The sequence below is a fragment of the Cavia porcellus genome, unplaced genomic scaffold (assembly GCF_034190915.1).
Source record: "Cavia porcellus strain 051 isolate PalLab524CR breed Dunkin Hartley unplaced genomic scaffold, mCavPor4.1 scaffold_21, whole genome shotgun sequence".
Taxonomy (NCBI): Eukaryota; Metazoa; Chordata; class Mammalia; order Rodentia; family Caviidae; genus Cavia; species Cavia porcellus.
In genome coordinates, this window is record NW_026947504.1 from 28,099,521 (window position 1) to 28,126,999 (window position 27,479).

Below are 27,479 nucleotides of genomic sequence, written 5' to 3' on the forward strand. Positions count from 1 at the left end.
CTACTCCTCCGCAGACCAAGTTGAGCGGAGCGCAATTCACGGCGCAACGCTGGGAAAGAACCCTGCGACTCCTTATCGAGCGACTTAGGCTCCTGACAGCTGGTCTCTTTGGCCTCCTTGCCATTCAACTTTCCCTCGTCCTCGGAGTCAGACGACTCCGAGGCTAGAGCCCCGTCCTTCTCCTTAGCATCTTTGTTCCCCTTGACGGGCCCCTCTCGGGAGCTCCCTGACTGGGCCTGCTCAAATACCCTGCGTACTTTTGTAAGCTCTTGAGAGCTTTCTCCACAACCACCCTCGCTCTTAATGTTACTACCTAGCATGTTTCCCATTTTTTAATATGTTACTCACCGCGTGAGGCCCAAGGAATCCGCCACTTACGCGTGAGCCTGAGGGGAGTCTAAAAGCCCTGTAGGTGCGCGCCACCCAGAGCCCAGGCTTATCCCCAACTCACCTGTCTCGCAGCTCTGTACTGGAGCGTTGTCCGCTGTCACGTCTCGGGGGTGATCAGTCCCCGTGCGGGCCTCCAAATGTCGATGTCGCTCCCGGCCGGCAGGAAGGACACACGACAAAGTCTGGCAGTGGACAACCTTTTCTTTTATTTTTCTTCTCCGTACAGCCTGCCCTGGGATCGCTCCCAGCCGAAGCCTCCTTTGGTCCGCTCCCCGCGGCTCCTTCTGGGCTTCTACTTCCGGGCTTCTTCTTCCCCCCCAGGGGTGGCACCAGTATATATACGGATACAGTGTCCAATCATGTTAAAGTGAGCAAGGCAAGCTGATTGGCTAACATCATCAGTTGCCAGGCAGACTATATTGTTGAGCAGGTTGCTTACGCGGTAAGCAGGAAACTAACGTGCTCGATGGGAGGGGTAATCTACCTCAGGCTTTACTCTTTACTACAGGCCTCACGTCCGCCAAGTGAGGCGACCGGGCTCGGGGCTGCGGCTCCCAACACTTGGTTACTTTTCTCTCATTGAGACAAAATACCTGACGCTCAAAGTGAAGCAAGGAAAGGTTTATTTCTTACAGTTTTGAGGGGTTTCAGTCCATACTCAGCTAGCTCCAAGGCTAGCTCCAATGCAAGGCAGCCATTCATGGCTATCGCAAACAGCAAAAGAAGAAAGACACACCTCTTCCTGCCCTTACCATGTATGTCAGCTCCACCCCGGGCAGTTGTAGCACTCACATCACCAGTCCCAGTGCTAGATAACAAACCAGTCAACAAATACTAGATTCAGCTGCATCCATGATTGCATGAGACTTGGGAGGGCCATCCAAATACAAACCAGAACAGTAAATCTGTAAGTTTTCTCTTCTGATGTGTTGCAACCTGAGTGTGCAAAGTTCCGATGATATAGATTAGCCCAAACATTTGATTTAAATCTGTCAGATTGGGGCTGGGGATTTAGCTCAGCAGCATAAGCGCCTGCCTTGCAAGCAGGCAGTCGTGAGTTCGATCCCTGGTACCGATAAAAATGAAAAAGACAAAAAATAAATAAATAAAAAATAAATCTGTCAGATTTTTAGATACAATATATATCTTTGAGGAAATTCAGCAGATAGACCCTGCTCAATGGACGAATATACTAAATAATAGTATGAAACTATATGGAGAAAAAAAATGGCAGCTTGCTAGGGGATCAAGCGAAGAGTCTCTCTGGAGAAATCATACTAGAAGCTAAAAAAATGACAACATGGAGAGGGCCAGACAAATCGATAGCGATTCTTATTAACCAAGACAGTGCAGCTGGAGGATTTAAAGTTGTGCTGAGACCGTGAACGCTGATAACGGGAGGCTGCAAATCCCGCGCCTTTAAATCAACAAACTGACCCGTGGACCCAGCAGGAAAAGCTGTGTTGCTTTTGGTGACTGTGGGAAACTGAGACCCGGGACTCCGAGTAGCAGCCAGGACTGCACCGCTGCACCAGAGGAGATGTACAAGGCTCTGGTGTTTCAAATCTAAATGGTGCACAGATATCTGACCGTTCTGCGCTGTGCCAGGAGCGCACGCTGTGCACCGTTCCGCACTGTGCCGGGAGTGCAGGAAAGGTGGGCAGCTTGGTGTGCGGTGGTCCCGGAATGAGGACCTGCGCCGGACTCTGGGAACCCCGCGGCTGCTGGGGTTGGCCAGAGAACAGCTGGCCTGCCACCACGGGGAAATCAATAACACAGAGTGGTGGCAGACATTTTAGTCAGGCGGCAGAAACTGCAGCACGGTGACATCACCAGGTCCCCTTGTAGGGAGGGCTGGTGGAAGACATCTTGAAATCTGGCAGAGCCTGATTACGTGCTGGCTTCAGCTCCACACAGAGAACTTAGTGGGAGACATCTTGGTTTTGGGCAGATCTGCTATTCTGGTGCTCCTGTCACAGAGAGGTTTGGAAGAGAACGGCTGGGATTTGGGCAGAACCCTGTGCCATAGTGACATTACTCAGCTGCTTCTGGTACAAAGAGAACTGGCAGGAGCTACTGGGGCTAAACCAAGCCTCTGCTTGGGGCCCAATAAGCGGATACAAAATAGTCACAAATCAGTGACAACCAGAAAGTACAGCCTAATTTATGAATTAACTGGCACAGAGGCTAGAGACTAGCCTGTACCGCCCCTGCATCCCAGCCTACCCCAGATAACAGTGAATTGGGGAGGACAGCAAAAACTCAAGCCAGCACGCTTCTGAAAGGCCCTAAGCAATTCGGAGAGGGTCAGAGAACTCCAGGACAGTCTGAAAGAAACCAGAAACATGATGAGATAAAAAAAAAATCTCCAGCTGCCCAACAGGAGAAAATAAGCCCAGGAGAGCTAAACACTGAAGAGAACAAGCACAGTAACCATCCACTACTCGACACAGCATCAGCCGAAATTAAAAAGTACCTACATGATCTCATAGAGGAATTTAAAGCTGTACTCCTGATCCAAGTGAGGCAAGATATAAAGAGATTAATTAAAGAAATGACAAACCCCGCCCAAGAGAACACAGATGGAAGAACTGAGGAAATCAGAAAAGAAAGAGAAGCATCTGAAGAAGAATTTAAACATAACTTAGAATACATGAAACAGATCCAAAGAGAATATCAGGAAACTAAAAACTCCATTGAACACTGGCAAAATGCCTTGACAGAAACTAAAGACAGCCTTCTGAAACTTGAAGAGAGATTTAGGGCATATGAACGTGAAAGAAAAAGCCTCTTAAAAATAACAAGGAACCAGAAAGAAGCAATTCAAAAACTGTAGGATGACAAAAAGATACATAACCTAAGAATAAAGAATGTGAGTGAGGAAGCAGGAGCATCCAAAAATGAAATACAAAAAATATTCACAGATATATTAAAGCAAAATTTCCCATGTATAGCAAAAAGAAATGATATCCAGATAAAAGAAGCATACAGAACACCGGTTACCTACAACCAAAACAGATCAATGCCTAGACATATAATAATCAAGATCCCAGAAATCCACCAAAAGAACAGAATATTGAAAGCAGCCAGAGAAAAGATGCAGGTTACCTATAATGGGAAAACTATCAAAATAACAGCAGACTTATCAACACAAACTCTTAAGTCAAGAAGGGAGTGGGGAGAAATATTCCAAGTCCTGAAAGAAAAAAATATGCAACCAAAGTTCATATACCCATCAAAACTCTCTCTAAAAATTAATGAAGAAATAAGATACTTTCAAGACAAGGAGGAACTGTGGGAGTTCATGGCCACCAATCCAACCCTACAGAGAGAGCTGAAGGACATTACAGAGAAAGAGAGGAAGAGATACCAGGATTCCAGCAACAGTGGCAGAGAGGCCTCAGTGAACGAGGCAGACAATGGAATGAGGGAATAAGGTGGACAAATTATAGCAGAAAAGTGGAGTAGCAGACATGAGGCAGAGACGGTAAGCTATACTCTTTAGTATAGACAGCTCTGAAACTATATTTTAAAAAAAGCAGAGGTCATTGCTAACGGTGTATAACGATTTAAAAGACACAGTAGTCCTAGTGCCATATTTAGATTGAATTTAATTTGTTCTGGTCTGTCCACTCATGTCAGATTTGAGGACACAGACCTGTAGAACCAAAAATAGCAGGTTATACCATGGTAACTATCCTTACTTTCCTATTAACTTAAGCTGAAATCCTGTATTACTTACATTGTCTTACTATGACTGATCTTAATTGTATCTGAATCATAAGACTATTGGTTGGCCTTGGCTGATTCTATTTGAAATTGGTATGCTTGTTAGTATCAACCCTAAAAGTAGAGGAAACTACTCTGAGCATGACAAGATGTAAAGGATATCCATACGGGTATGAATTAGTAACAGCTGTCAAATCCTACAATGCTGTCAAAGTTAAGTTTTTATAAAAATAGGTGATAGTATGTTTAACTATAATAAGCCAGTGTTGTGGACAAATCTATTGAAAATAACAAGAGAAAACATAGTAGCTACGGAAGATCATTTGTATTGTAGTCTTATATGTCTTATCCATTGCATGTTTTTCTAGGAAATTGTTTTGCTGTCTTGCTATGACTTGGTTTTCCCTATAATACAGAGAGGATAGATATATAGGTAGAAATTCACACAAGGGTTTTTTTTTTTAAATTATTTACGGGAACAGATTATATAATGCAAGATGTAAGGAACAGATGCTCTGAGGAAGAGACGCTGAGAAACCCGAGGCTTATTTTGTAGCATTATAATATAAATTCTAGCAATCTATTGTTCGCTGATTAGAATGACATTGGACTGTTTTCTTGAGTTCAACTTCAGCATATGCAGAGATGGGGATGGCTATCACAAAGAGAATGAGAGATGCGATGGTAGTTACTATTGTCTTCCCTAATTTGGAACTTGAGGACCTAAAAAGACTTCATCATCCTGTAATGATTTGATTAGTTCTATAATATGCAATAAGTATATAAAGTGGGTGAAGATAGGGACAACTATTTGTAAGAAGCTAGAGACAGTTAGATAATGAAGATCTCCAGTGGACTTGCTTTAAAATCTGTATTTCTTTAAATTGTTTTTTATTTTTTTTTAAATGTTCTGTTCTGTTTTAATATGTTTAATCTTACCCTCTTTGAGATGTAAAACAAATGTGTAGGACTGATAATCATATTACTGAGCTTTTGTTCGATCATAGAGCAGAATGGTTTGTAGGGTCACTTTTTGAATGTCATTCTAAATATTTTAATTCTATAACCTGAACAGCTATTTCGAAGATGACAATGTGTAACTTATCAACCTGCAATTTCTTACCTTTTATTTGTCTGTAATTTTGTATTATTTCTACCCTTTTTTTATCTCCATGTATTTTTTTCGTTTCCTTTTCTTTAAATAAAAAAAAAAGAAACTATAACCATATAAATCCAGAAAAGGTATTATATGGAAAGAGAGACGGCTGTCTTCAACAGTGTCTTAACAAATCCTTAAGTGTCTTTTGTTTCCTCTCAGCCTTTGTGATTTCAGAAATTAGATATACTGTAGACATGGTCGCCTGCTGTGTTACATTTTGGTGTGGGTTGTCCCTCCAAACTTCATTTTAAAAAGAACATATTCTGTTAAATTATGAGTTACAGAGATAACATCAAGAAAGAGTATGATAATGACTTGCATACTGGTTTGGATCAATTAAGAAAGCTAAATATGCTTTAGAAGTAGAATTTACAGAACAAGGAAAGGTATAAGAATTGATAGAAAATACAGGTTACCAATTGGGCATGGTGGCCAAGCCTGTAATCCCAGCGTTTGGGAGGCTGAGGTAGGAGTTCAGGACCAGCTTGGGCTACATAGTGAGTTTAGGGTCACCCTGGATTACGTAGCACAAGACTTGTGATTCAAATCCCCTCCAAAAAAGTAAAACACGGGTTATACATTGTATGTATGGTATGTTCTAGTTTTGATTTAAAAATCTGGCAGGTATATGTGTATAGAAAAAAATCTAGAAAAATATACACTAACAATGCAGTTTGATTTGATTTTGCTCTATGTATATATGCAAATTTTGTATTGCTTCTGCAATAAAATAAAGTACATAGCACATAATTTAGAGACATATCTAATCCAGTTTTAATGTTTTATTTTTTGAGCAGTACCTACAACATATTCTACTGTTAAAGTTTATATAAAACTACAGTGTTCTGTTTCTTTATGTTGTAGGTAGAGAATCTGGATTTTTTACTGCTATTAAAGACAATTGAAGAATTCTATAGAAGTGAAGATGGGGAAAATTTGGAAATTGTATGTCCAGTTCAAAATCAAGCCTGTGTAGCTAAATTTGAAGATGGAATTTGGTACCGTGCAAAAGTCATTGGTAGGAGAGTATACACTGCTTCCACAGAGAACTGTCACATTTCAAAAAGTTATGTTTGAGTGGATACAAATTATATCTTTTTTTTTAGAGACCCCGAATCAAACTCAAGAACTCATACTTGCCAGGCAGGCAATGTGCCACTGAGCTATACCCCCAGCCCACAAGTTAAATCTTGAAGTGGTATCATTACCATTTGTTCTGTCACCTGTCTACAAATCTAGCTATAATGTTAATACATGAATCTCCTGGATTTTGACTTGACTTTAACTGTTGGGCATCTGGCTAGAATTGAAAACTGGTGACATCTATCTTTTTTTTTTCTTTTTGAGACAGGGTCTCTTATGCAGTTCAGGCTGGCCTTAAACTCAGTTTTTAGCCCAAGCTGGTCTTGAACTTGCAACGATCCTCCTGCCTCAGCCTCCTGAGTGGTGGGATTACAGATGTGAGCCACCACTCCCGGCTATGACTTCTGTCTTTATAATGTCTTTGCCCTGTTATTTTGTCAAGGTACAAATTGATTATGCAATCTTTTGTGTTCTCTTAGCTTCCTTTCTTCAGGGAATTATTTAACATTAGTTCTTTTAAGCATTTCTCTACCTCATGTATATCCTCACATCAAGTGATTAAATTCAGCTTATAAAACAATAAAAAATTCTAAAGAAGTGGAGATAGAAGATTTATTAAAAAGTACTAGTAACAAAAATAGAAAAGGGTATGGTTACTGCTCCAAGCTTGACTAAAGAGAACAGTTACATACCAACAAATACATACCCACAGCATGACAGTACTGGGAGGTGGGAACAGGTGAAAAGTATTGGGCCACAGAAGCAGAACCATTGTGAAAGAATTAATGCATTTCTTGGGAGAGTGAGTCTTTGCCTTTGCAGGAAGGGAATAGCTATCCAGAGAGCAAGTTGTTAGGAACCAACGTGGTATGAAGCAACGGTGCCCTGTTACAGACACCCACTTATCTTTCACTTTCTCCCTAGAGTGTAAGAGGCACCAGCCCTTACTAGAAGATAAGCAGCTACTGGTGCCATGACCTTGGGTTTCCCACTCTAGAACCATGTGCCAAAATAAACCATCTCTTTATAAATTATCCAGTGTCAGGTATTTTGTTCTAGCAACAGAAGATGGATTAAATCTTATTACTTCCACATGCTTTCTAGTTTGCATCTCAGTACCTTTTTAATAAAAGATTGAATTGTGCTGGGGATATAGCTCAGTGGCACAGTATCTGCCTAGCAAGCATAAGGTCCTGAATTTGATTCTGCATACAAAAAAAAAAAGTTTGTTAAGTTTGATACTCTTTAAAATGCTTTTTTCCATTTGTTAAATAATTTAAGATCCTTACCAATTACTTATAATATGCACATTCTGTGTCTTGAATCCAGTATCAAAACTTTTCACCTTGTTTTTTTCAGTACTGGGAATTGAATCTAGGGACTTCATACTGAACTGCATCCCCAGCTTTCTTTAATTGGGGGCAGGACTATTGTTTGTTGTTTGTTTTTGATACTGGGCCTCGCTAAATTTCCCAGGCCAACCTTGAACTTGTGATTCTCCTGCCTTAGCCTTCCAGAGAACTCTTACGTGTTTTCTTTTTGTCTTTTTTTGAGACAGGGTCTCGCTTCGCTATGCAGTTCAGGCTGGCCTTGAGCTCACCAGCCCAGGCGTGAGCCACCACGCCCGGTTTCTTAAGTATTTTCTACATTGACTTTAATTCAGTCAGAGGATAGTGTCTTATACTAGCTGAAGATTTTTGAAATGTAGTTCTAATGAATGTCATAGTGTGTTGTACTACTTTAACAAAACACCAATGTATAAATACTAGAAAATTATTCCTGATATGGAGGATAAAAGGTCCAAGATCAAGCATTGGCTGGTCAAGGCCTAGTCCTTCTGTTTCCAATGTGGATCCTTCTTGTTGTATTCTCCAGAGGAAACAAACATGTACTCAGACATCAGAAGGGCAAGAAACAGTCAGACTCCTCTATATCAAACCTTTTTAGAAGGACACCTAAACTTGTTGCTGTAAGCCAGAGCCCTTGTGATCAGTGAGTGCTCGAAGGCCACACTTTCTACTCATGTCCTAATTGGGGCCTAAATTTCAACAGGAATCTTAAAATGAACAAAACATCCAAACAGTAATCAAGATAGCTGTGTAGCTTGGTAGGGTGGCACACACCTGTCATGCCAGCTACTTTGGAAGCTGAGGCAGGAGAATCAAAAGTTTGAGGCCAATCCAAGATATTTAATGTGACCCTGCCTCAAAATAAGGTTTAAATAAAGCCTTGGGAAGAGCTAAGTGATAAAGCATTTACGTAGCAGCCATAAAGTCCTGTGTTCAATCCCCAGTGCCTCAACCAAAAGGAAAAAAAAAAAAGGTATATTGTAATAAACTGGGATACAATCTATGAAACAAATTAAGGCAGTTTTCATGACCACTAAGGATATTGAAACTACCCTTCAAGTTACAATTATTCACCTCAGAATGTTCGATGGACATTTAACTTCTCTGAAGTCTTTGGATGCTATTTGGGAAAGATGCTTTACAAGGCTGAGTGTGGTAACAGCGATGTATGTGTAAAGTTGGCCTGCCTTCCTGCACTGTCTAGCCTTGTCAGACTTCACCTTGATGATCATTGGTAACTTTCTTGCTTGTTTTCTGGTGTCTGCCTCATAAAAAACTAATAATACTGCACAATAATGCTAAGACTTTATGTATATAGTACTCCCCTCCTCAAATGATTCATCTTAGTCTTTCTCAACACACTTACATACAGTACTGTGAAACTGTTGCTCTCATTTTCACATTTAAGGTTAACATAGTATATGTCATGTCAATACTGGAACAAGTCGAGGGTTCTCACTCTTGGGCAGAAGTAGAATGAGCACTGTGTTCAGGATGATTCTTTACAAGATTTAAAATATCCAGTATTCATGGATCGTATTTTTATTTTTCCCAGCTGTTTCTTTGGGTATTTGCCTGTGTAATTTCTTCTGATAAAATGTAGCACTTCAATTGATGCTTCAGTCTTAGACATTACCTGCCTGAGTCATTATTCTATAATTATGAATAATATGTCTCTTTATACCCCGTTGTCCTCTATCTCTCGCCATATTTGTATCACAATTTTTAGTTAAATCCACATCCTATGTAAATATTTTCACTGCCAACCCATGAAGTGTATTTTAATTTCTAGTAAATACTTACATCAATTTTTCACTTGTGTTTTCTTTTAGTTTATAGCTACATTTCCTTAATACTTGAAAATTTTACACCTTCCTAGACCTTTCAAATATTCTTAATTTTTTTGAACCGTGAAAACATTCTTCTGTTTTTAAGTGTAATGCTTATTAGCCTCCTGGCTTATAACATATGTGTTATTCTGAGAATTTATTTCACTTGGCAGTATACTTCATTGTTCTCATGTACGGGATCTTTTGCTTTCTATGTCCTGTTTCCCTTTTCAGTTTACAACTTTACTTAGGGAATCCATTGTCCACTGGTTTCCTTAATAAATACATAAATTTAGGATCTTCCCAGTCCATTCTGTTCTCATATGTGGTTGATAATTTGGGTAAGAAAAGTGTGTAATATTCTTTAAATTCCATCACTTATCCACCTGTTTGTTTCATACTACATCTCCTTTTAGAATCTTAAGGAAGGGGAGGAATCTAATGGTGTTGATACAGTTGAGAATATCCTTCTGTCCTGAAGATTGCAGGGGATAAGAAGTGGGGAGAAGTTTATCTGTCTTGCACTTACAACATGTGCCTTCTCACTTATCACCAGTGTCCACTGCCATAGGGTGCATACTGTATAAAGTGTCATTCTGAGTATCAGTGCTGTGCCAGCTACTTATGCGTCTGCCAAGAAGCAGAAAATATAGGACTCGTTCTTCTACTGAAATGATATATACCTTATTAATCTTTAAACTTGAAAATATTAGGGGCTGGGGATTTAGCTCAGCGGCATAAGCGCCTGCCTTGCAAGCAGGCAGTCGTGAGTTCGATCCCTGGTACCCATAAAAACGAAAAAGACCAAAAAAAAAAAAAGAAAGAAAGAAAATATTAGCAACATATTTCATAGCACTTAGCACATTCATATCCCTAAAAAGGCAGTAGTCAACCATGTATTTTAAGTGATTTCAGAAAAGTCAGTGTGTGATCGGTCATTTAAACTTGCATATTTGAACCTACCAAATATTTCTAATGCCAGACATGGTGATACATGCCACTTAGGAGACTGAGGCAAGAAAATTGCAAGTTTGGGTCCTGCCTGAGGAACTTAACAAAATGCTGACTCAGAGTTTTAAAAATGGATGAGAATGTAACTCAGACCCTGGTTCAATCCCCAGTACCTTGGGAAGTGGATGAGGGGGTCTTTTAAAACATAAATGAGTGGACCTACATACTAATCTCTAAGTCTGTGATTTTAAGTTACTTAATTTTTAAAGGATTGCCTGGACATCGGGAAGTTGAAATTAAATATGTGGACTTTGGCAACACTGCTAAAATAACACTTAAAGAGATGCGTAAAATAAAGGATGAGTTTCTGAATCCCCCAGAGAAGGTAATCTACTAGTTATAAACTCTAGAGTTAAATTATAAATACAAACATGGAAGTATTTTAGGAGTTACTTTTACTGTGGAAATGCGCTGATAGCCACCATTTTTATCCCTAGTTTCTGATAGAAGGACTATAGGTAAGTGTTGTTATAGTTATTACTTGAGAGTAATATGTGGCACTGGAGGTGTAGCTTGGTGGTAAAGCACTTGCCTAACATGCATGAATCCGAAGCTCTGCAAAGATAATGTGTTTATGTTAGTATATAAATACTAATTATAAATACTTTTATGTATGTGTATTACTGTCAGGTGCTTACTAGCCTACTTACTGCTTTTTTAAAAATAATACAAGAGTTTCAAATGCATGACATTTCAAATGAAAAATCTCATCTCAGAAATACTTTTACTGTGTTTGAGTTACATATAATATTTGAGAGATGTGTTGGAGACTATGTAAAAACATTTAACCTTAGGGCCAGGGATTTAGCTCAGGGGCAAAAGTGCCTGCCTAGCAAGTGCGAAGTCTGAGTGCCGAGTTTGATCCCCAGCACCAAAAAAATTTAAAAAAAGAAAAGAAAGTTTAATTTCGTTGACTCTAAGGAATAGAATGCCTGAAGAAGTTAATGAAGGAGGCTTATGTCTAATGTATAGTCTTGTATTATTCAAGTTGTTGTTAGCCACATTTTTCATTTTGAGAAAGGAATAACACTTCAGTAAACTTGGAAATTTAAATATGCAAAAAAGGGAATTACTCGGGAATATTGATTAGTAATATGGGTCATATGTGCTGCTGAAATGAATCTTCCGTGTTTTTAGCAATTATAGAATCAGATTATACATATTTCTATAAACCCACTTTTCTCATAAGTACCTATCTTTTCAAATGAATGCTTATTCAGTATATTGATGTGCAGTGACTGAGTCAACCAAATAGTTTCCTGGAATTATTTGTATTTTCAAGCTACTTTTACAGACACCTTCACACATTTATTTATTTCTAAATTCAGACACAAAAAATTAATTTTCTTTTCTTTTTTTTTGGATTTTTGAAGTGCTGGGACTTGAACTCAGGGCTTTAAGCATGTTTAACCAAGATTATGTAAAGTTTACTTTAATTGTGGAATTTTGTTTGATACAGGCAATTAAATGTAAACTGGCATATATTGAACCATGTGAAAGAACTACACAGTGGTCCAAGAAGGCAAAAGAAAAATTTGAAGAAAAGACTCAAGATAAATTTATGACATGTTCGGTTCTTAGTAAGCTATTTTTATTTTTATTACACAGTTGTATATAATTTTAATTAAGATTAACATATATAATATTTGTCATATCTTAGAATATATTCTGTGTATCATGAATAGTGGTACTAGTGAGAGTCAGCCTTTATTAAGAATTGGGTAGGGCTGGGGATTTAGCTCAGCAGCATAAGCACCTGCCTGGCAAACGCAAGGTCATGAGTTCAATCCCCAGTACCGCAAAAAAAAAAAAAAAAATGGGTAAATGGGACTCAAGTCAGAACATGGGGCAAAAATTACCTTTGAAGACCAAGTCATGCTTGGTGTAGGGTGGTGCACACCTACACCTGTAGGTCAGCTACTGAGGAGACAGAGATAGCAGAAAAAGTCAAGGCCAGCTTGAGCAACATAGCAAGACCTGTCTCAAAAAAATATAAACAAAGTCAAGTGATCCTTGACATGCTTGCTTGAAAGCTCTAAACTAGTAATTAACTTCATTTATTTGTCTTTTGCTCAAGCTGTATTCCTATTCTTGGCACAATAAATGCTAAGTTTCAATTTCCAATCAAGTAAGAGGAGGTGAAACATGATGAGTAAATAGCTTGGATTTGTTGTTTGTTTTTTCTTTCATTTGGCTGAAGTGAATCGAACTGTAGGTTCTCAGCATATTTTGAAAAAATTTATTGCTTTTTGGAACAATTGGGGTACAAAACATGGGCACTATCACCCACAACAGGTTCTTAAAATCAGAAGTTTAGTGGCAGTCTAGTCTGAATTGACTGTATACAGGCTTATCTCATTTATAATCATAATACATTCTACTTTGAGATAGTAATGTTTTGGTGCTGTTGAAGGTATTATAGAATGTGCAACATACGTACTCTGTAGCTTTTATTCATTCTAAAATACATTTTAACCCAAGGGGTTTAGATAGGGGAATTTGGAATCTTGCTTTTGTTTTAAATTAGGTGTTTTGATGTGTTTTAAAACTAGAAGCTTCTTTGCCTTTTGGCTAAGGTCAAGTGTAAAACTACAGCAAATACAGGCTTTGTTGAGTTCAGTGTGTCCTAGTGCATGATACACCGCAGCATGTTTACTAACGATTGATGCATCCTACTTTCAGTAGCCATACTGTACCTATTTCACACTTTTCTCACACTATATTAAATGAACTCAAGCATAAGATGATTACTCTGTTTACAATGAGGGAACTTTAATGAACTGCTGAGACGCATGATTTAGAAATGATGAATATCTAATAAATTCACTTTAATGTGAGAAGCTGTTCAGAAAAAATAGTTGAGGAATATGAATATAAAAAACACATGTAATCTATAGAATTTTTAATCTTGCTTCTCTGAGGTAAATAATAAACTAAAAGTCTCTTAGTCCTTGAGCAGCAGCCACTGATTTTGAGCTGACATAAATAACTGCTATACTTCCCAATTTCATTTTGGCGTTGTTTTCTGTTGGCTTTCAGCTCCCCTACCTGAATGTCTTCTCACAAATGACACATCAAGACATAATTCCCCAAGTTTCTAGCTTGATTCTCCTTCTTTATTTCTCACTTAGTTATTTGTTATACTGGTGGCATCCAACACTAGTACTATAATATTAGCCTAGATCATTTGATTTATCCTCTGCATAGTGACAGACATTTGTAATAAAGTGATAAAATGAGACTGGAGCATTCCATTAATGTATAGTCACCTTACAAATCAAGGGATATTTAAATTTGGCCCTGTCAGAAAAAAAGAACATGAGAATTATGAAGCCAGAGAAATTGGAGGCAGGAAAGAGAAACTAGGATGGAAATCTATTGCAGCGCAGTATCACTTAACTTTTTGTTTCTAAGTAGTTTATCTGGGACATTAAAAGCCAAGAATGATTTTTCAAGTCTTGAAGAAAGCTTTCTAATATGTACTACTATTCTTGATGATATAGGATGTTAGTCTTGGCAATATTTTTATTTAAGAACCATCATTTTGTCAATTACCAGCTACTGTTGTATAAAAAGTAAACCTTGATGCAGTGCAGAGAAATTCCTACTCATTTGTTTAGATACTTGAGCAGGTTTCCTGTAATGACTACCATAATAAGTAAATAGGAACATGAGCTACAAATTCTGTTCTTAGCTTCCATTGTAGTTTAAGAAACAGATCAAATTGACAAGAAACCATTTTAGTTTTCAAAGAAGTTAAATGGTTTGTATTTTTTAAAAAGGGACAGGAAAAAAATAGTGAATTAAGACTTCAAGATTAGGGGCTAGGGGTTTAGCTCAGCGGCATAAGCACCTGCCTTGCAAGCAGGCAGTTGTGAGTTTGATCCCCGGTACCAATAAAAATGAAAAAGACAAAAAAAAAAAAAGGCTTCAAGATTAGTTTTGTTTTGTTTTAATTTGTACCATACTTATAGAAATTGTAGACCTTATCTATGCCTGGCAACTTTCATAGCAACAAAGCTATAATTTGAGACAAACCTGAGCAGCCTACTGACAACCTATCTCAAAAACTCTGTAAAACTTTAGACATACTCACTGGCCTTAATTCACTGTCATTCATCTTGGTCATTTTGGAACTGAATTCTAAACAGTCTAAAATACAACAGAATACATACATTCAATATATAGTGTTTTTTTAGTTTTTTCTTAGTACGTTTGCCATACAAAATGATCGCATTCATCAAAGGAAATATATACATGTATATAACACACCTAGGTTTTTTGTCCCCTTCTTCTACTGTTATTTCAACTCTATTTACTCTCACCATTTATGAAAGTTCTATATCAATTTTTTAGTTCTTTTTTTATTTTATGGAAAAAAGTAAAACATTTAATAACAAAATAAGAGAAGAATAATAGTAAATACATTGTATATTGTTGTTTTTAAAATAATTATTCAGGTGCCAGGCCTAGACGCACATGGGACCAGTATTAGCTCCCTGTACCAGATGAAGGTCCTAGCTGATGTGGAACAGTCTTTGGGTGCCCCATAGTGACTTGGTTGTGCCAGGGCCCCTAACATGACAACTACAAATATTTGGAGATGGGTGCACTTGTGAATGCTGTTCACTAAATTTGTCCTCTCCTCTCTGCTTGTGGGTGGGTAAGTAGGCAGGGCCTGGTGCAAGGATGCTGAGAGCTGCATCCCATCCTCCTTGGTGTTTAAAGAGGGCATGACAGAATGAAAGGACTGTATACCCTGAATCTGTTCTGGGAGGCTAGACTCTGCCATACTCCTGACTTCCCTTCATCTATTTGGGAACTTCTCAGATAGCTGTTCCAGGGATGGCTAAGGGCCGGGACCCTGCAGCCAGGCCCCAGAAGACCTTGTCCCCTTTTTTTTATCTTCCATGGGTACATTTTGTTGGATCTTCCAGTATCTTCTTTCAAAATGATTTTTTTAAGATTTTATTTAAAGAGAAAAAAATCAAAAGTAATGATACAAAATTTCAAAAAAGTAAACAGTAAAAATCACTAGTTGATAAATTACATACTGTAATCTTAGAAATAGTTCAAGTTACAAAACTAAAGCATACAAAGTGGACATTCAAACAGTGAGACTGCAAACAGTTCTGCTCAACAATCCAACAAAAACTTAGTAATATGGTCATCTATCTTAAACACTTAAACATAAATGCAGTTATATTCTTTAGAACACTTTCTTTTCCTCTCTTTTTTACAATAGAAATTACACATTTTGGGTTTTATTACTCCTACAGTTCTTATTGCTTTTTACACTAGAGACACAATGTGATATTTATAAATATGATTCTTACTTATTTCACTTCTGAGGATAATCTCAAGTTGCATCCATTTACCTATGAAAGCCTCAAGATCATGCATTTTATAGCTGAGTAAATATTTCATTGTATAAAAATACCACATCTTTTTCATTCACTCTGCAATTGATGGACATTTTCATTGTTTCCAAGATTTAGCTATTACAAATCGTGCTGCTATTAATATAGATGTACATATATTCCTGTTCCATGAAATTTTCAGGTTTTCTGAGAAGATACCCAAGAAGGGAATAAGCAGGATTGAATGGAACTACCTATCCCACCAGTCTACACTCCCACGAACAATAGAGCAGTGTTCCTTTTTCTTCACAGCCTCGCTAACATTTGTTATTGGTTGTTTTCTTGATGGCAGCTATTCTTTCTGGAGTGAGATGAAATCTCAATGCTGTTTTAATTTGCATTTCTCCAATGACAAGTGATGGTGAACATTTCTTCATGTATTTATATGCCATTTGTATATCTTCATTTGAGAACTGTGTGTTCATCTCAGATGCCAATTTTCTGAGAGGATCTTTGAATTTGGGGGGCTTGATATTTTTCAATTCCTTATATGTTCTGGATATAAGTTCTTTGTCTGAGGGGTTGCTGGCTAAAATTCTTTCCCATTCTGTGGGTTTTCTTTTCACTCTGTTGGTGATTTCTTTTGAAGTGCAGAAACTTTTCAGTAATATGAGATCCCAGTTGTTGGTTCTTTGAAGTGTTTCCCATGCAGTTTGTGTTTTGTTCATGAATTCTCTGCCTACCCCTATGTCTCCATGACTTCCACGTACCTTGTCTTCTAGTAGATTTAGTGTTTATGTTTCAATATTTAGATCTTTAACCCATTTAGACTTTAGTTTAGTGCATGGTGATAGGCATGAGTCTAGTTTCAGTCCTGAGCAGGTGGAGAGCCAATTCTTCCAACACCATTTATTAAAGAGGCTATTCCTCTTCCAGAGAACATGTTTAGCAACTTTGTCAAATATCAGGTGGCTGAGTGTCTTTGTACTTGTGCTTGCATCTTCTAATCTGTTTCATTGATCCTCAGGTCTATTTCTTTGGCACTACCATGCTGATTTTGTCACTGTGGCTTTGTAGTATAATTTCAAGTCAAGAATTGAGTTGCCTCCTGCCTTGCCTTTGTTACCAAGAATTGCTTTTGCTATTCTAGGTTTCCTTTTTTTTTATTCTAGGTTTCTTCTGTTTCCAAATGAATTTTAGGAGTGTGTTCTCTAGATCTGTGAGGTATGTCAATGGTATTTTGATTGGGATTGCATTAAATCTGTATAAAAGTTTTGGGAGTGTGGCCATTTTCACAATGTTGGTTCTTCCTAGCCAATAGCAAGGAATATCCTTCCATTTTCTAATATCCTCTTCAATCTCCTTTTTTTAGTATAGCATAATTTTCAGCATATAAGTCTTTTACTCTCTTAGGTTGATTCCTAAGTATTTCATTTTTTAGATGCTATTGTGAAAGGTGATATTTCCATAATTCCTCTCTCAGTGAGTTTTTGTGTACAGGAATGCTATTGATTTTTTTTTTTTTTGTCTTTTTCCTTTTTATCGGTACCAGGGATCGAATTCACGACTGCCTGCTTGCAAGGCAGGCACTTACGCCGCTGAGCTAAATCCCCAGCCCCATGCTATTGATTTTTGAGCATTGACTTTGTATCCAGCTACACTGCTGAATTTGTTTATTACCTCTAGTAGTCTTTTAATGGAGTTTTTTGGGTCTTCTATGTAGAGTATCATGTCATCTACAAACAGTGATAGTTTAATTTCTTCCTTTCCTGTCTTTATTCCTTTTATTTCTCTGTCTTGTCTGATTGCCCTGACTAGTATTTCCAGAACTATATTGAATAGGAGTGGTGATAGTGGACATCCTTGCCTTGTTCCTGATTTTAGTGTGAAAGCTTTCAGTTTTTTTCCATTTAGTATAATGTTGGCTATTGGTTTGTCATAGATGGCCTTTATGAGATTGATGTAGACCTCATGTATTCCAAATTTCTGAAGGGTTTTTATCATGAACGTGTGTTGGACTTTATCAAAAGCTTTTCTGTATCTATTGAGATGACCATGTGGTTTTTGTTTATGACTCTGTTGATGTGGTGTATTACATTTATTGATTTGCATGTTAAACCATCCCTGCTTTCCTGGAATGAATCCCACTTGGTTGTAACATATAATATTCTTGATGATTTGCTGCATTCTATTTGCCAGTATTTTATTGAGAATCTTTGCATCAGTGTTCATTAGTGAGATTGGCTTATAGTTCTCCTTTGTTGGTTGGGTCTCTCTCTGGTTTTGGTATGAGAGTAATACTTGCCTTCAGGAATGATTTAGGAAGGATTGCTTCCTTTCAATTTCATTGAAAAGTTTAAGGAGTATTGGCATCACATCTTCTCTAAATTTCTTGTAGAATTCAGCCATGTATCCATCAGGACCTGGGCTTTTCTTTGTTGGTAAGTTTTTAATTACATATTTCAATTTCAATAGCTGACATTAGGTTACTCAAAATTGCTATATCTTCTTGGTTGATCCTTGGTAGTTTATATGTTTCTAGAAATCTATTCATTTCTTCTGTGTTTTCCTCTTATGTGAGTAGTTTCCTCTGCTCTATGTGAGTAGAGATTTTCAAAATAGGTATTCATGATCTTTTGAATTTCCATGGGATCTGTAGTAATTTCCCCCTTTTCAGTCCTTATTGCATGCATTTGGGTTTTTTTCTGTTTCTTTATAAGATTAGCTAGAGGTTTGTCAATTTTGTTTATTCTCTCAAAAAAGAAGGTTTTTGATTCATTTAATTCTTTGTATTGTTTTTTTAGTTTCAGTTGCCTTGATTTCTGCTCTAATGTTTCCAATTTCCTTTCTTCTATGAGCTTTGGATTTAACTTGCTCTTCTTTTTCTAGAAACTTGAGATGAAGCATTAGATTGTTTGTTTGTGCTCCTTCCGTTTTCTTGATATGACAATTTTTTACTATAAATTTCCCTCTTAAGACCACTTTCATTGCATCCCACAGATTGCAGTATGTTGTTTCTGCATTTTCATTGAATTTTGGAGGTATTGCTTTATTTCTTCTTTCATTTCATCTATAGCCTACTGGTTGTTCAAAAGGTTGTTATTTAATTTCCATGTATTTATGCAGGTTTTGCAATTTCTATTGCCATTAATTTCCAATTTCAGTGCCCTATGGTCAGATATTATGCATGGGATAATTTCAATACTTTTGCATTTACTGAAGAATGTTTTATGGGATAATATATGTTCTGTTTTGGAGAAAGTCCCATGTGCAGTTGAGAAGAATGTGTATTCTGATGTGGCTGGGTGGAACACTCTGTAAACATCTAAGTCCAATTGCTCACAGGTATGATTCAGTTTCTATTATTTCTTTGCTGATTTTTTGTCTAGTTAATCTGTTTCTGTGTAACAATGGGGTATTAAGTTCCCCTGTTACAATTGTGTTCTTGTGTATTTGTTTTTTCGTGTCCATTAGTATTTGTCTTGTATAGTTGGGTGGTCCTGTATTTGGTGCATATATATTTACAATCATTCATTCTTCCTCGTGAATTTTTCCACTAACGAGTATGTAGTGACCTTCTTTATCTCTTTTAATCATATTAGGTTTGAAATTCACATTGTCTGCAAATAGAATAGTTACCCCTGCTTTTTTCTGGGTTGCTGTTGCATGGAATACTGTTTTCCATCCTTTGACTTTTAATCTATGAGTTTCATTTTGGATCAGATGTGTTTCTTGTACACAGCATATTATGGAATCGTTTCTTGATCCATTCTGTCAACCTATTTTTTTTGATAGGTGAATTGAGGCCATTTACATTTATGGATATAACTGATATATACTGGCTTGACTTTGCCATGTTATGTTCCAGTTGTTTGCTTTCTGCTTTTCCCCTTTGTTTAATTGGTTGTCCTACCTAGTAGTTTCTTTCTGTTGTTGTTCTGGGGATTGTGGTCATTTTTGTCTCTATTTCGTATGTCTTACAACACTCTTTTAGGGTTGCTTTGGTGGACATGAATTCCTTTAGTTGTTCTTTGTCATGGAAGTATCTTGTTTCTCCATTAAATGTAAATGAAACTTTTTCTGGGTACATCAATCTGGGTTGAAAGTTGTTTTCTTTTAGGACTTGAAATACCTTACTCCAAGCTCGTCTTGACTTTAGGATTTGTGCTGAAAAGTCTGCTGTGATTCTAATGGGCTTTCCTTGATAGATGAGTTGTGTCTTTTCTCTAACAGCTTTTAGTATTGTTTTTATGCTACATGTGTGGGATCTCAGTTATTATATGTCTTTGTGTAGATTTATGTTGGTTGTGATTGTTTGGTGTTTCCCTTATCTGCATATCAGATTTTTTCCCTATGTTTGAGAAATTTTCTGCTATTTCTTCTGTGAATAGTTTACCTATTGCGCTGAGCAACTCCTTTACCAAGGTTGTTATTTCTGTTTTTACATGAGAGATTACTTGTAATTTGTTTTCCTTTATAGCCTCATGGAGTTGGGTTTTTTTAATTTCACTTGCTATCTTTTCAGAGATTTCCAGTGTGTTATTTTTGAAGTCCTCTATTTCAATGTCTCCTATACTTGCTCCTGGAAGACTAGATGTTTGAGATTGCATTTTGCTTTTTTGTTTTGCCATTTTCTCCTTTTGGGTTAATACGTGGTCCTTCAATCCCACTAGTGTCAACTGTTGGTAGTCTGTATCTTGGGGTCTTACTCTAAGGTAGATGCTTGTCCAGTTGCTGGGTCCCACAATGAAGAGGTAGATCAGTCACCTGAATTCCCCTTGCAGAGCCTGTTGGGTGAGTCCTATGTTCTTCCTAAGCTAACAAGCCTAGGAGTATTGATGGAAATCAACCCCTAGTTCCCACTGTTATGTCCTCAGGTTGTTCAAAGTCACCAGATTGCCCTGTTTATAGTGTCTGTTCTAGGGGGAGGTGTGAGAGCCAAAATTCAACAGCAATGCTAGGTCCAGGAAGTGGGGGGTGTCCCCGATGGCAGCAGTGGGACTGCAGGGGCGCGCATCACAGGTTGGAGTTCTTAGGTCCTGAGGTGGGTGGCCAGGACTGCAGGACATGGGAGGGGCCTGGATCTGGCCCACCCCACACACGCTTCTGGCTGGAGTTCCTGGGTCCAGCAAGGTAATCTCTCAAATTGATTTTCCGTATCAGAGTGTATGTCCCTCTCCTGTTTAACTTGCCTGTTTTAAGTTGATCTGTTAGTCTCTATGATGTGACTTCTCTATTCAGCCATGTTGGATCACCCCAGTTTATATATATGTTTCTAAGTCTATAAAGCTTTAAACTAATTTTGTTTCATTATTGCACAGAAAGTACTCCGTATTTTGGGGTTGTTTTATTTTGTTTTGAAACAGCATCTCATCCTATGTAGTTTAGACAAGGCTTAAATTCACTGTACACCTCAGTGTGGCCTTGAACACTCAGAGATCCTCTGCCTTGGCCTCCTGAGTGCTGGGATTGCAGCTGTGTGCCACGATGCTCAGAAACTGGTTATTCTGGGTTTTTTTTTCCTTAACCACTGAAAATTGAACTCAAAGCCTTTGCACTGAACCACATCCACAGCCCCTTTTTTTATATTTTTATTTTGAAAAAGTTCTTTCTAAATCACTGATTTACCCAGACTGGATTCAAATGTGCCATCCTCCTCCCTCACCCTCTTAGAGTGCTGGAATTACAGGTGTGCACCACCAGACCCAGCTTTCCTAAAACGAAATTTGAACAGAAACCATCAATAACTACAGAAACCATTGGTAACTCATTTGTGACTGCAAAGTACTATTTTAACCCCTTGAGAAAGATTTTTTTCAGTAATTTATCTCATATGTACAAAGAAATTATGTTTTCAGGTTTTTTTAATTGGCTATTGAGTATATTTTGCAATCTACTTATTTCTTTCCTAAACTAATTTAATGGGTTTTTTTTTTTAACAGAAATTCTGGAAGATAATGTACTCTTAGTTGAACTCTTTGATTCCTTTGGTGCTCCTGGAATGACTGCTACTAGTATTAATGACCAGCTAGTCAAAGAAGGCCTAGCATCTTATCAAATAGGGTAAGTAGATAGATAAACTTTCATTTCTTGTTTCATATGTAGCATTTTGATTACAAAAAGACAAGCTGGAATTTTCCCACATGAGAAAACACAATGGAAAGGAATTAGAGTCATTAGTCTAATAATGTAGTAGAGTAGCTTTTCCCTTCATCACTAAGAAATCTTAAAATTAAAAAAAAAAAAAGCATCTCAAGATACTTCTACCAAAAAGAGATTGGGTGAAACATCTGTTTAGGCAGCCATTGTGACTGTCTGAGAATGGGATTGAAAAAGGCAGGATAGAGAATAATAGCCTAGTGATAAAGTAGTCCTTTTATTTCTTTTATTTATTTCTTTTTAATTTTATTTAAAAAGGAAAAGAGTACAAGTAATACAGAATTTGAGAAAAATAAACAGTAAGAAATCACTAATAGATTACATATTGTCATCTTAGAAATAACTATCCAAGTTACAAAATTAAAGCATAAAAGTGGACATTTAAACAGATTGCAAACAGTTCTGTTCAATGATGCAACAAAAACTTAGTAATATGGTCATTTATCTTACACACCTAAACACACTTGCAGTTGTATCCTTTAGAACACTATCTTTTCCTCTCTTTTTTATAATAACAATTACACATTTTGGGCTTTATTACTCCCACAATTCTTACTACTTTTTTTTTAAGAGAATAAAACCAAATTTGACAAAACAAAGCAGAGTCAGTCAAATCAAAAGGATGGACATAGTACATGATGTAAAAAGAGAATACAAGGAGATAACAATGGTTACCATATGCATCTTGATATCTTAAAAAGAACTGCCTATATCATCAGATATAATAAAATTGAACAAAACAGTACAGAATAAAACCAAAACATTGGAGACATTACAGGACTTCAAAAAAAGATAATAGTCAAACCAAAATGGGCATCATAGTGAATTTTATTGTCTTCAAAGTAGTTGCCTTTACCCTCAAACTTGATACTATGTCATGCAAAACAGAATAGAGGAAAATCAGTCAAAACAAGATGGTGAGGGCTACAAATAAAGATAGTAAGAAATCAAAATGGTTACTATAATATATCCTGCTATTTTTTATTTATTTTTTTCTTAATTAAAAAATGAAAAAAAAAGGAGATTGACATATAAGAAGACATAGCAACACAACAGCACAGGTCAGAACAGAAAAATTTAAGCAACATAGTGTTTTACCACAAGATAACCCAACATAAAAATAGTTACCATAGTGTCTCTTTCCTTGAAATATTTGAGTATAACATCGTATACTATAGCATCAAATATATCAAGACAATGTAAAACCATTTGAGAGAATGAAAGTATTACAGGGTATTTAGAACCAACTAACAGAAAACAAACAATGGATTCTATATTATCTCCTTGTCTATAAAAATTTTTGTTTGTATTATCACATATAATACAATAAGATGCAACATGATAAAACCAATGGAGACAGAAGAACAAAAGCTTGATGGGACTTCAAAACAAGATGAAATAAAATCAGCACTAGCTATTATGATGTCTTGTTTTCTTCAAAATAGCTGTTCATACAATCACAGACAATAAAATCAAACAACCCAGAATAAAACCATTCCAATTAATGAATGAAAACATAAGGCTTCAAAGCAATATAATGGGGACTTACGATTACCACATACTTTTATGTATTGTTATCATTTCTTACACTAGGGAAACTAAAACTATTCAGTATTTATACATGTGAGTTTGATTTATTTCACTTATGAATATGGTCTCAAGCTGCACCCATTTATTTATAAATATCTCAATGTGATCATTCTTTATAGCTGAGTAGTACTCCATTGTATAAAAATACCACAAATTTTTTATCCATTCCTCATTTGTTGGACACTTAGGTTTTTTCCAAGATCTGTCTATTACAAATTGTATGGCTATAAACATGTGTGAACATATAAAACTGTGGTATGATGCTTTCAGTTCTTCTGGGAATATGCCTAGAAGTGAATAGCTGGTACAAATGGAATCTCCAATCCCAGGTTTCTGAGAAATCTCCAGACTGACCTCCACAATGGTTGCACCAGTCTACACTCACGCCACCAGTACAGGAGAGTTCCTTTTTCCCCACAGCCTCTCCAGCATTTGTTGTTGGTAGTTTTCTCGATCCTGGCCATTCTTTTTTTTGTTTTTTTCATTTTTATCAGTACCAGGGATCGAACTCACGACCACCTGCTTGCAAGGCAGGTGCTTATGCCACTGAGCTAAATCCCAAGCCTGATCCTGGCCATTCTTTCAGGAGTGAAAGGCAATCTCAGTGTGGTTTTAATTTGCATTTCTCCAATGAGTAATGATGAACATTTTTTCATGTATTTATTTGCCATTTATATTTCTTCATCTGAGTATTGTGTATTCATCTCAGATGACCATTTTTGCATTGGATCTTTGAATTTTGGGGGGTCTGATTTTTTTTAGTTCTTTATATGTTTTAGACAGAAGTCCTTTGTCTGAGGGACAGTTCACTAAGATTTTTTTTCCCAGTTTGTGGGTTTTCTTTTCACTATGCTGGAGGTTTCTTTTGACATGCAGAAAATTTTTAATAAGAGGTGATCCCAGTTGTTGATTCTGGGAAGTATTTCCCGTGCAGTTTGAGTCCTGTTCATGAATTCTCTACCTACCCCTATGTCTTCAAGGTTTTACCCAATTTGTCTTCCAATAGATTTAGTGTTTCTGTTTTAATATTTATATCTTTGATCCATTTAGATTTTATTTTAGTACATGGTGATAGGCATGGGTCTAGTTTTAGTTTTCGGCATATGGAGAGCCAGTTTTTCCAACACCATTTATTAAACAGACTGTCGTTCTTCCAGTGAACCTGTTTGGCCCCTTTATCAAAGATAAGGTGGTTGAGTGTATTTGTAGTCGTGGTTGTATCTTCTAATCTATTCCACTGATCTTTGGCTCTGTGTTGATTCCAGTATCATGTTGATTTTACTACAGTTGCTTTGTAGTATAACTTCAAGTCAGGGATTGTGATGCCTCCTGCCTTGCCTTTGCTGCTTAGAACTGTCTTTGCTATTCTAGGTCTCTTCTCACTCCAGATGAGTTTTAGGAGTGATATCTCTAGATCTATGAGGTATGTTGATGGTATTTTTATTGGGATTGCATTGAATCTGTATATCAGTTTTGGGAGAATGCAAAGTTCACAATATTTATTCTTCCTATCCATGAACAAGGGATGTCTTTCCACTTTCTGAGATCCTCTTAAATTTCTTTTTTCAATGTATTATAATTTTCCCTATATAGGTCTTTCACATCTTTCATGACAGTAATTCCTAAATATTTCATTTTTTTTGGTTGCTAGTGTGAAGGGTATGGCTTCTCTTATTTCTCTGTCAGTGATGTTGTTAGCGTTTGGGAATGCTATTCATTTTTGAGTATTGAGTTTGTATCCAGCCACATTGCTGAATTTATTTATTATATCTAGGAGTCTTTCAATGGAGTTTTGGGAGTCTTCTATGTAGAGTATCATGTCATGCAAATAATGATAATTTAACTTCTTCTTTTCCTATCTTTACCCCTTTTATTTCTCTCTCTTGTCTCATTCCTCTGACTAGTATTTCCAGTACTATATTAAATAGCAGTGATAAGGGACATCCTTGTCTTGTGCCTGATTTTAAAGTAAAAGCCTTCAATTTTTGGCCATTTAGTATGATACTGGCTGTTGGTGTGTCATAGATGGCCTTTATTGTATTGAGGTAAAGACCCTGTATTCCAATTTTCTGTAAGGTTCTTATCATAAATGAACGTTGGACTTTATCAAAAGTTTTTTCTGCATCTATAGAAATGATCATGTAATTCTTACTTTTGGTTTTATTGATATGGTGGATTGCATTTATTGATTTACGCATGTTGAACTATCCCTGCATGCCTGAGATGAATCCCACTTGGTCATGGTGTATAATCTTCTTGATGATTTGCTGCATCCCTATTTGCCAATATTTTATTGATGATTTTTGAATCTACAGAGTCATTAAGGAGATTGACCTGTAGTTTTCTTTCTTATTTGGGTCTTTCTCAGGTTTTGGTACTAGAGTAATATTTGATCCCAGGAATAACTTAGGAAGGATTGCTTCCCTTTCAATTTCATTGAAGAGTTTGAGGAGTATCGGCATTAAGTCTTCTTTGTACTTCTTGTAGAATTCTGCCCGTCTGGGCCTGGGCTCTTCTTTGTAGGTAAGGACTTAATTACATTTTCAATTTTATTAATAGAAATTGGGTTATTCAGCAGTTTTACATCTTCTTGACCTAGCTTTGGTACTTCATATGTTTCTAGGAATCTGTCTGTTTCTTCTGTGTTATCAAAGAGGTTTGGTTTTTGAAATAGGTGTTGATGATCTTCTGTATTTCTGCAGTCTGTAGTGATTTTGCCTTTTTCATTCCTTATTGCATGCATTTGAGCTTTTTCTTCTCTTTTTTAATAAGGTTGGCTAAGGCCTTATCAATTTTATTTATTCTTTCAAAGAACCAACTCTTTGATTCATTGATTCTTTGGATTGTTTTCTTAGTCTCTATTGCATTAATTTCTGCTCTGGTTTTTATAATTTCCTCTCTCTTGTTTTGGCTTTGGGCTTGACTTGCTCTTCTTTTTCTAAATGTTTTAGGTGTAACGTCAGATTATTTATTTTTATTCATTCTTTTTTCCTGATATGGGATCTGAATGCAATAAATTATCCTCTGAGGACAGCTTTCATTGCATCCCACAGATTCTGGTAAATTGAATTTGTGTTTTCGTTTGCTTGTAGGTATTGTTTAATTTCTTCTTTAATTTCCCCTGTGACTCACTGATTACTCAAGAGTGTGTTATTCAGTTTCCATGTGTTTGTGGGATTTTTGCAGTATCTTTTATTATTAATTTCTAATTTTATGGCACTATGATCTGATACCATGCAAGGGATAATTTCAACTCTTGCATTTATTTAAGTATGTTCTGTGAGCTAATATATGGTCTGTTTTTGAGAATGACCCATGTACTGCTGAGAAGAATGTGTATTCTGATGTTGTTGGATGGAACACTCTGTATATGTCTATCAAGTCCATTTGTTCACAGGTGTGATTCAGTTCTGTTATTTCTTTGCTGATTTTCTGTCTGGTTGATCTGTTCCTTGGTGTCAGTGGTGTGTTAAGGTCTCCTGTTATAATTGTGTTACTGCTAATTTGTTTTTTCATTTCTGTTAATACTTGTTTTATATAATTGGGTGCTCTGGAATTTGGTGCATATTTATTTAAGATTTTTATCTCTTCTTCTTGAAGTTTTCCCCTAACCAGTATGTGAAAAGCTTCTTTATCTCTTCTGATCATTACTGGTTTGAAGTTCACATTGTCTGCAAACAGCTTTCTTTTGGGTTCCTGTTTTCTTTTGGGTTCCTGTTGCATGGGATATTGTTTTCTATCCTTTGACTTTCAGTCTTTTCTTTTGGGTTCCTGGTACATGAAATATTGTTCCTTTTCTTTTGGGTTCCTGTTTCTTTTG

At 36.8% G+C, this 27,479-nt stretch overlaps 1 protein-coding gene across 2 annotated transcripts in view; it reads left to right on the forward strand.

The window, feature by feature from the left end:
• Rnf17 (ring finger protein 17) overlaps positions 1-27,479 on the forward strand; it is a 162,751-nt gene that overhangs the window by 89,773 nt on the left and 45,499 nt on the right. For both annotated transcript variants that reach the window (XM_063232467.1, XM_063232466.1), the window contains 4 exons: positions 6,143-6,296; positions 10,760-10,875; positions 12,010-12,130; positions 21,853-21,973. In XM_063232467.1, coding sequence (XP_063088537.1) covers positions 6,143-6,296; positions 10,760-10,875; positions 12,010-12,130; positions 21,853-21,973 — 512 coding nt within the window. The remainder of the gene's footprint in view (positions 1-6,142; positions 6,297-10,759; positions 10,876-12,009; positions 12,131-21,852; positions 21,974-27,479) is intronic.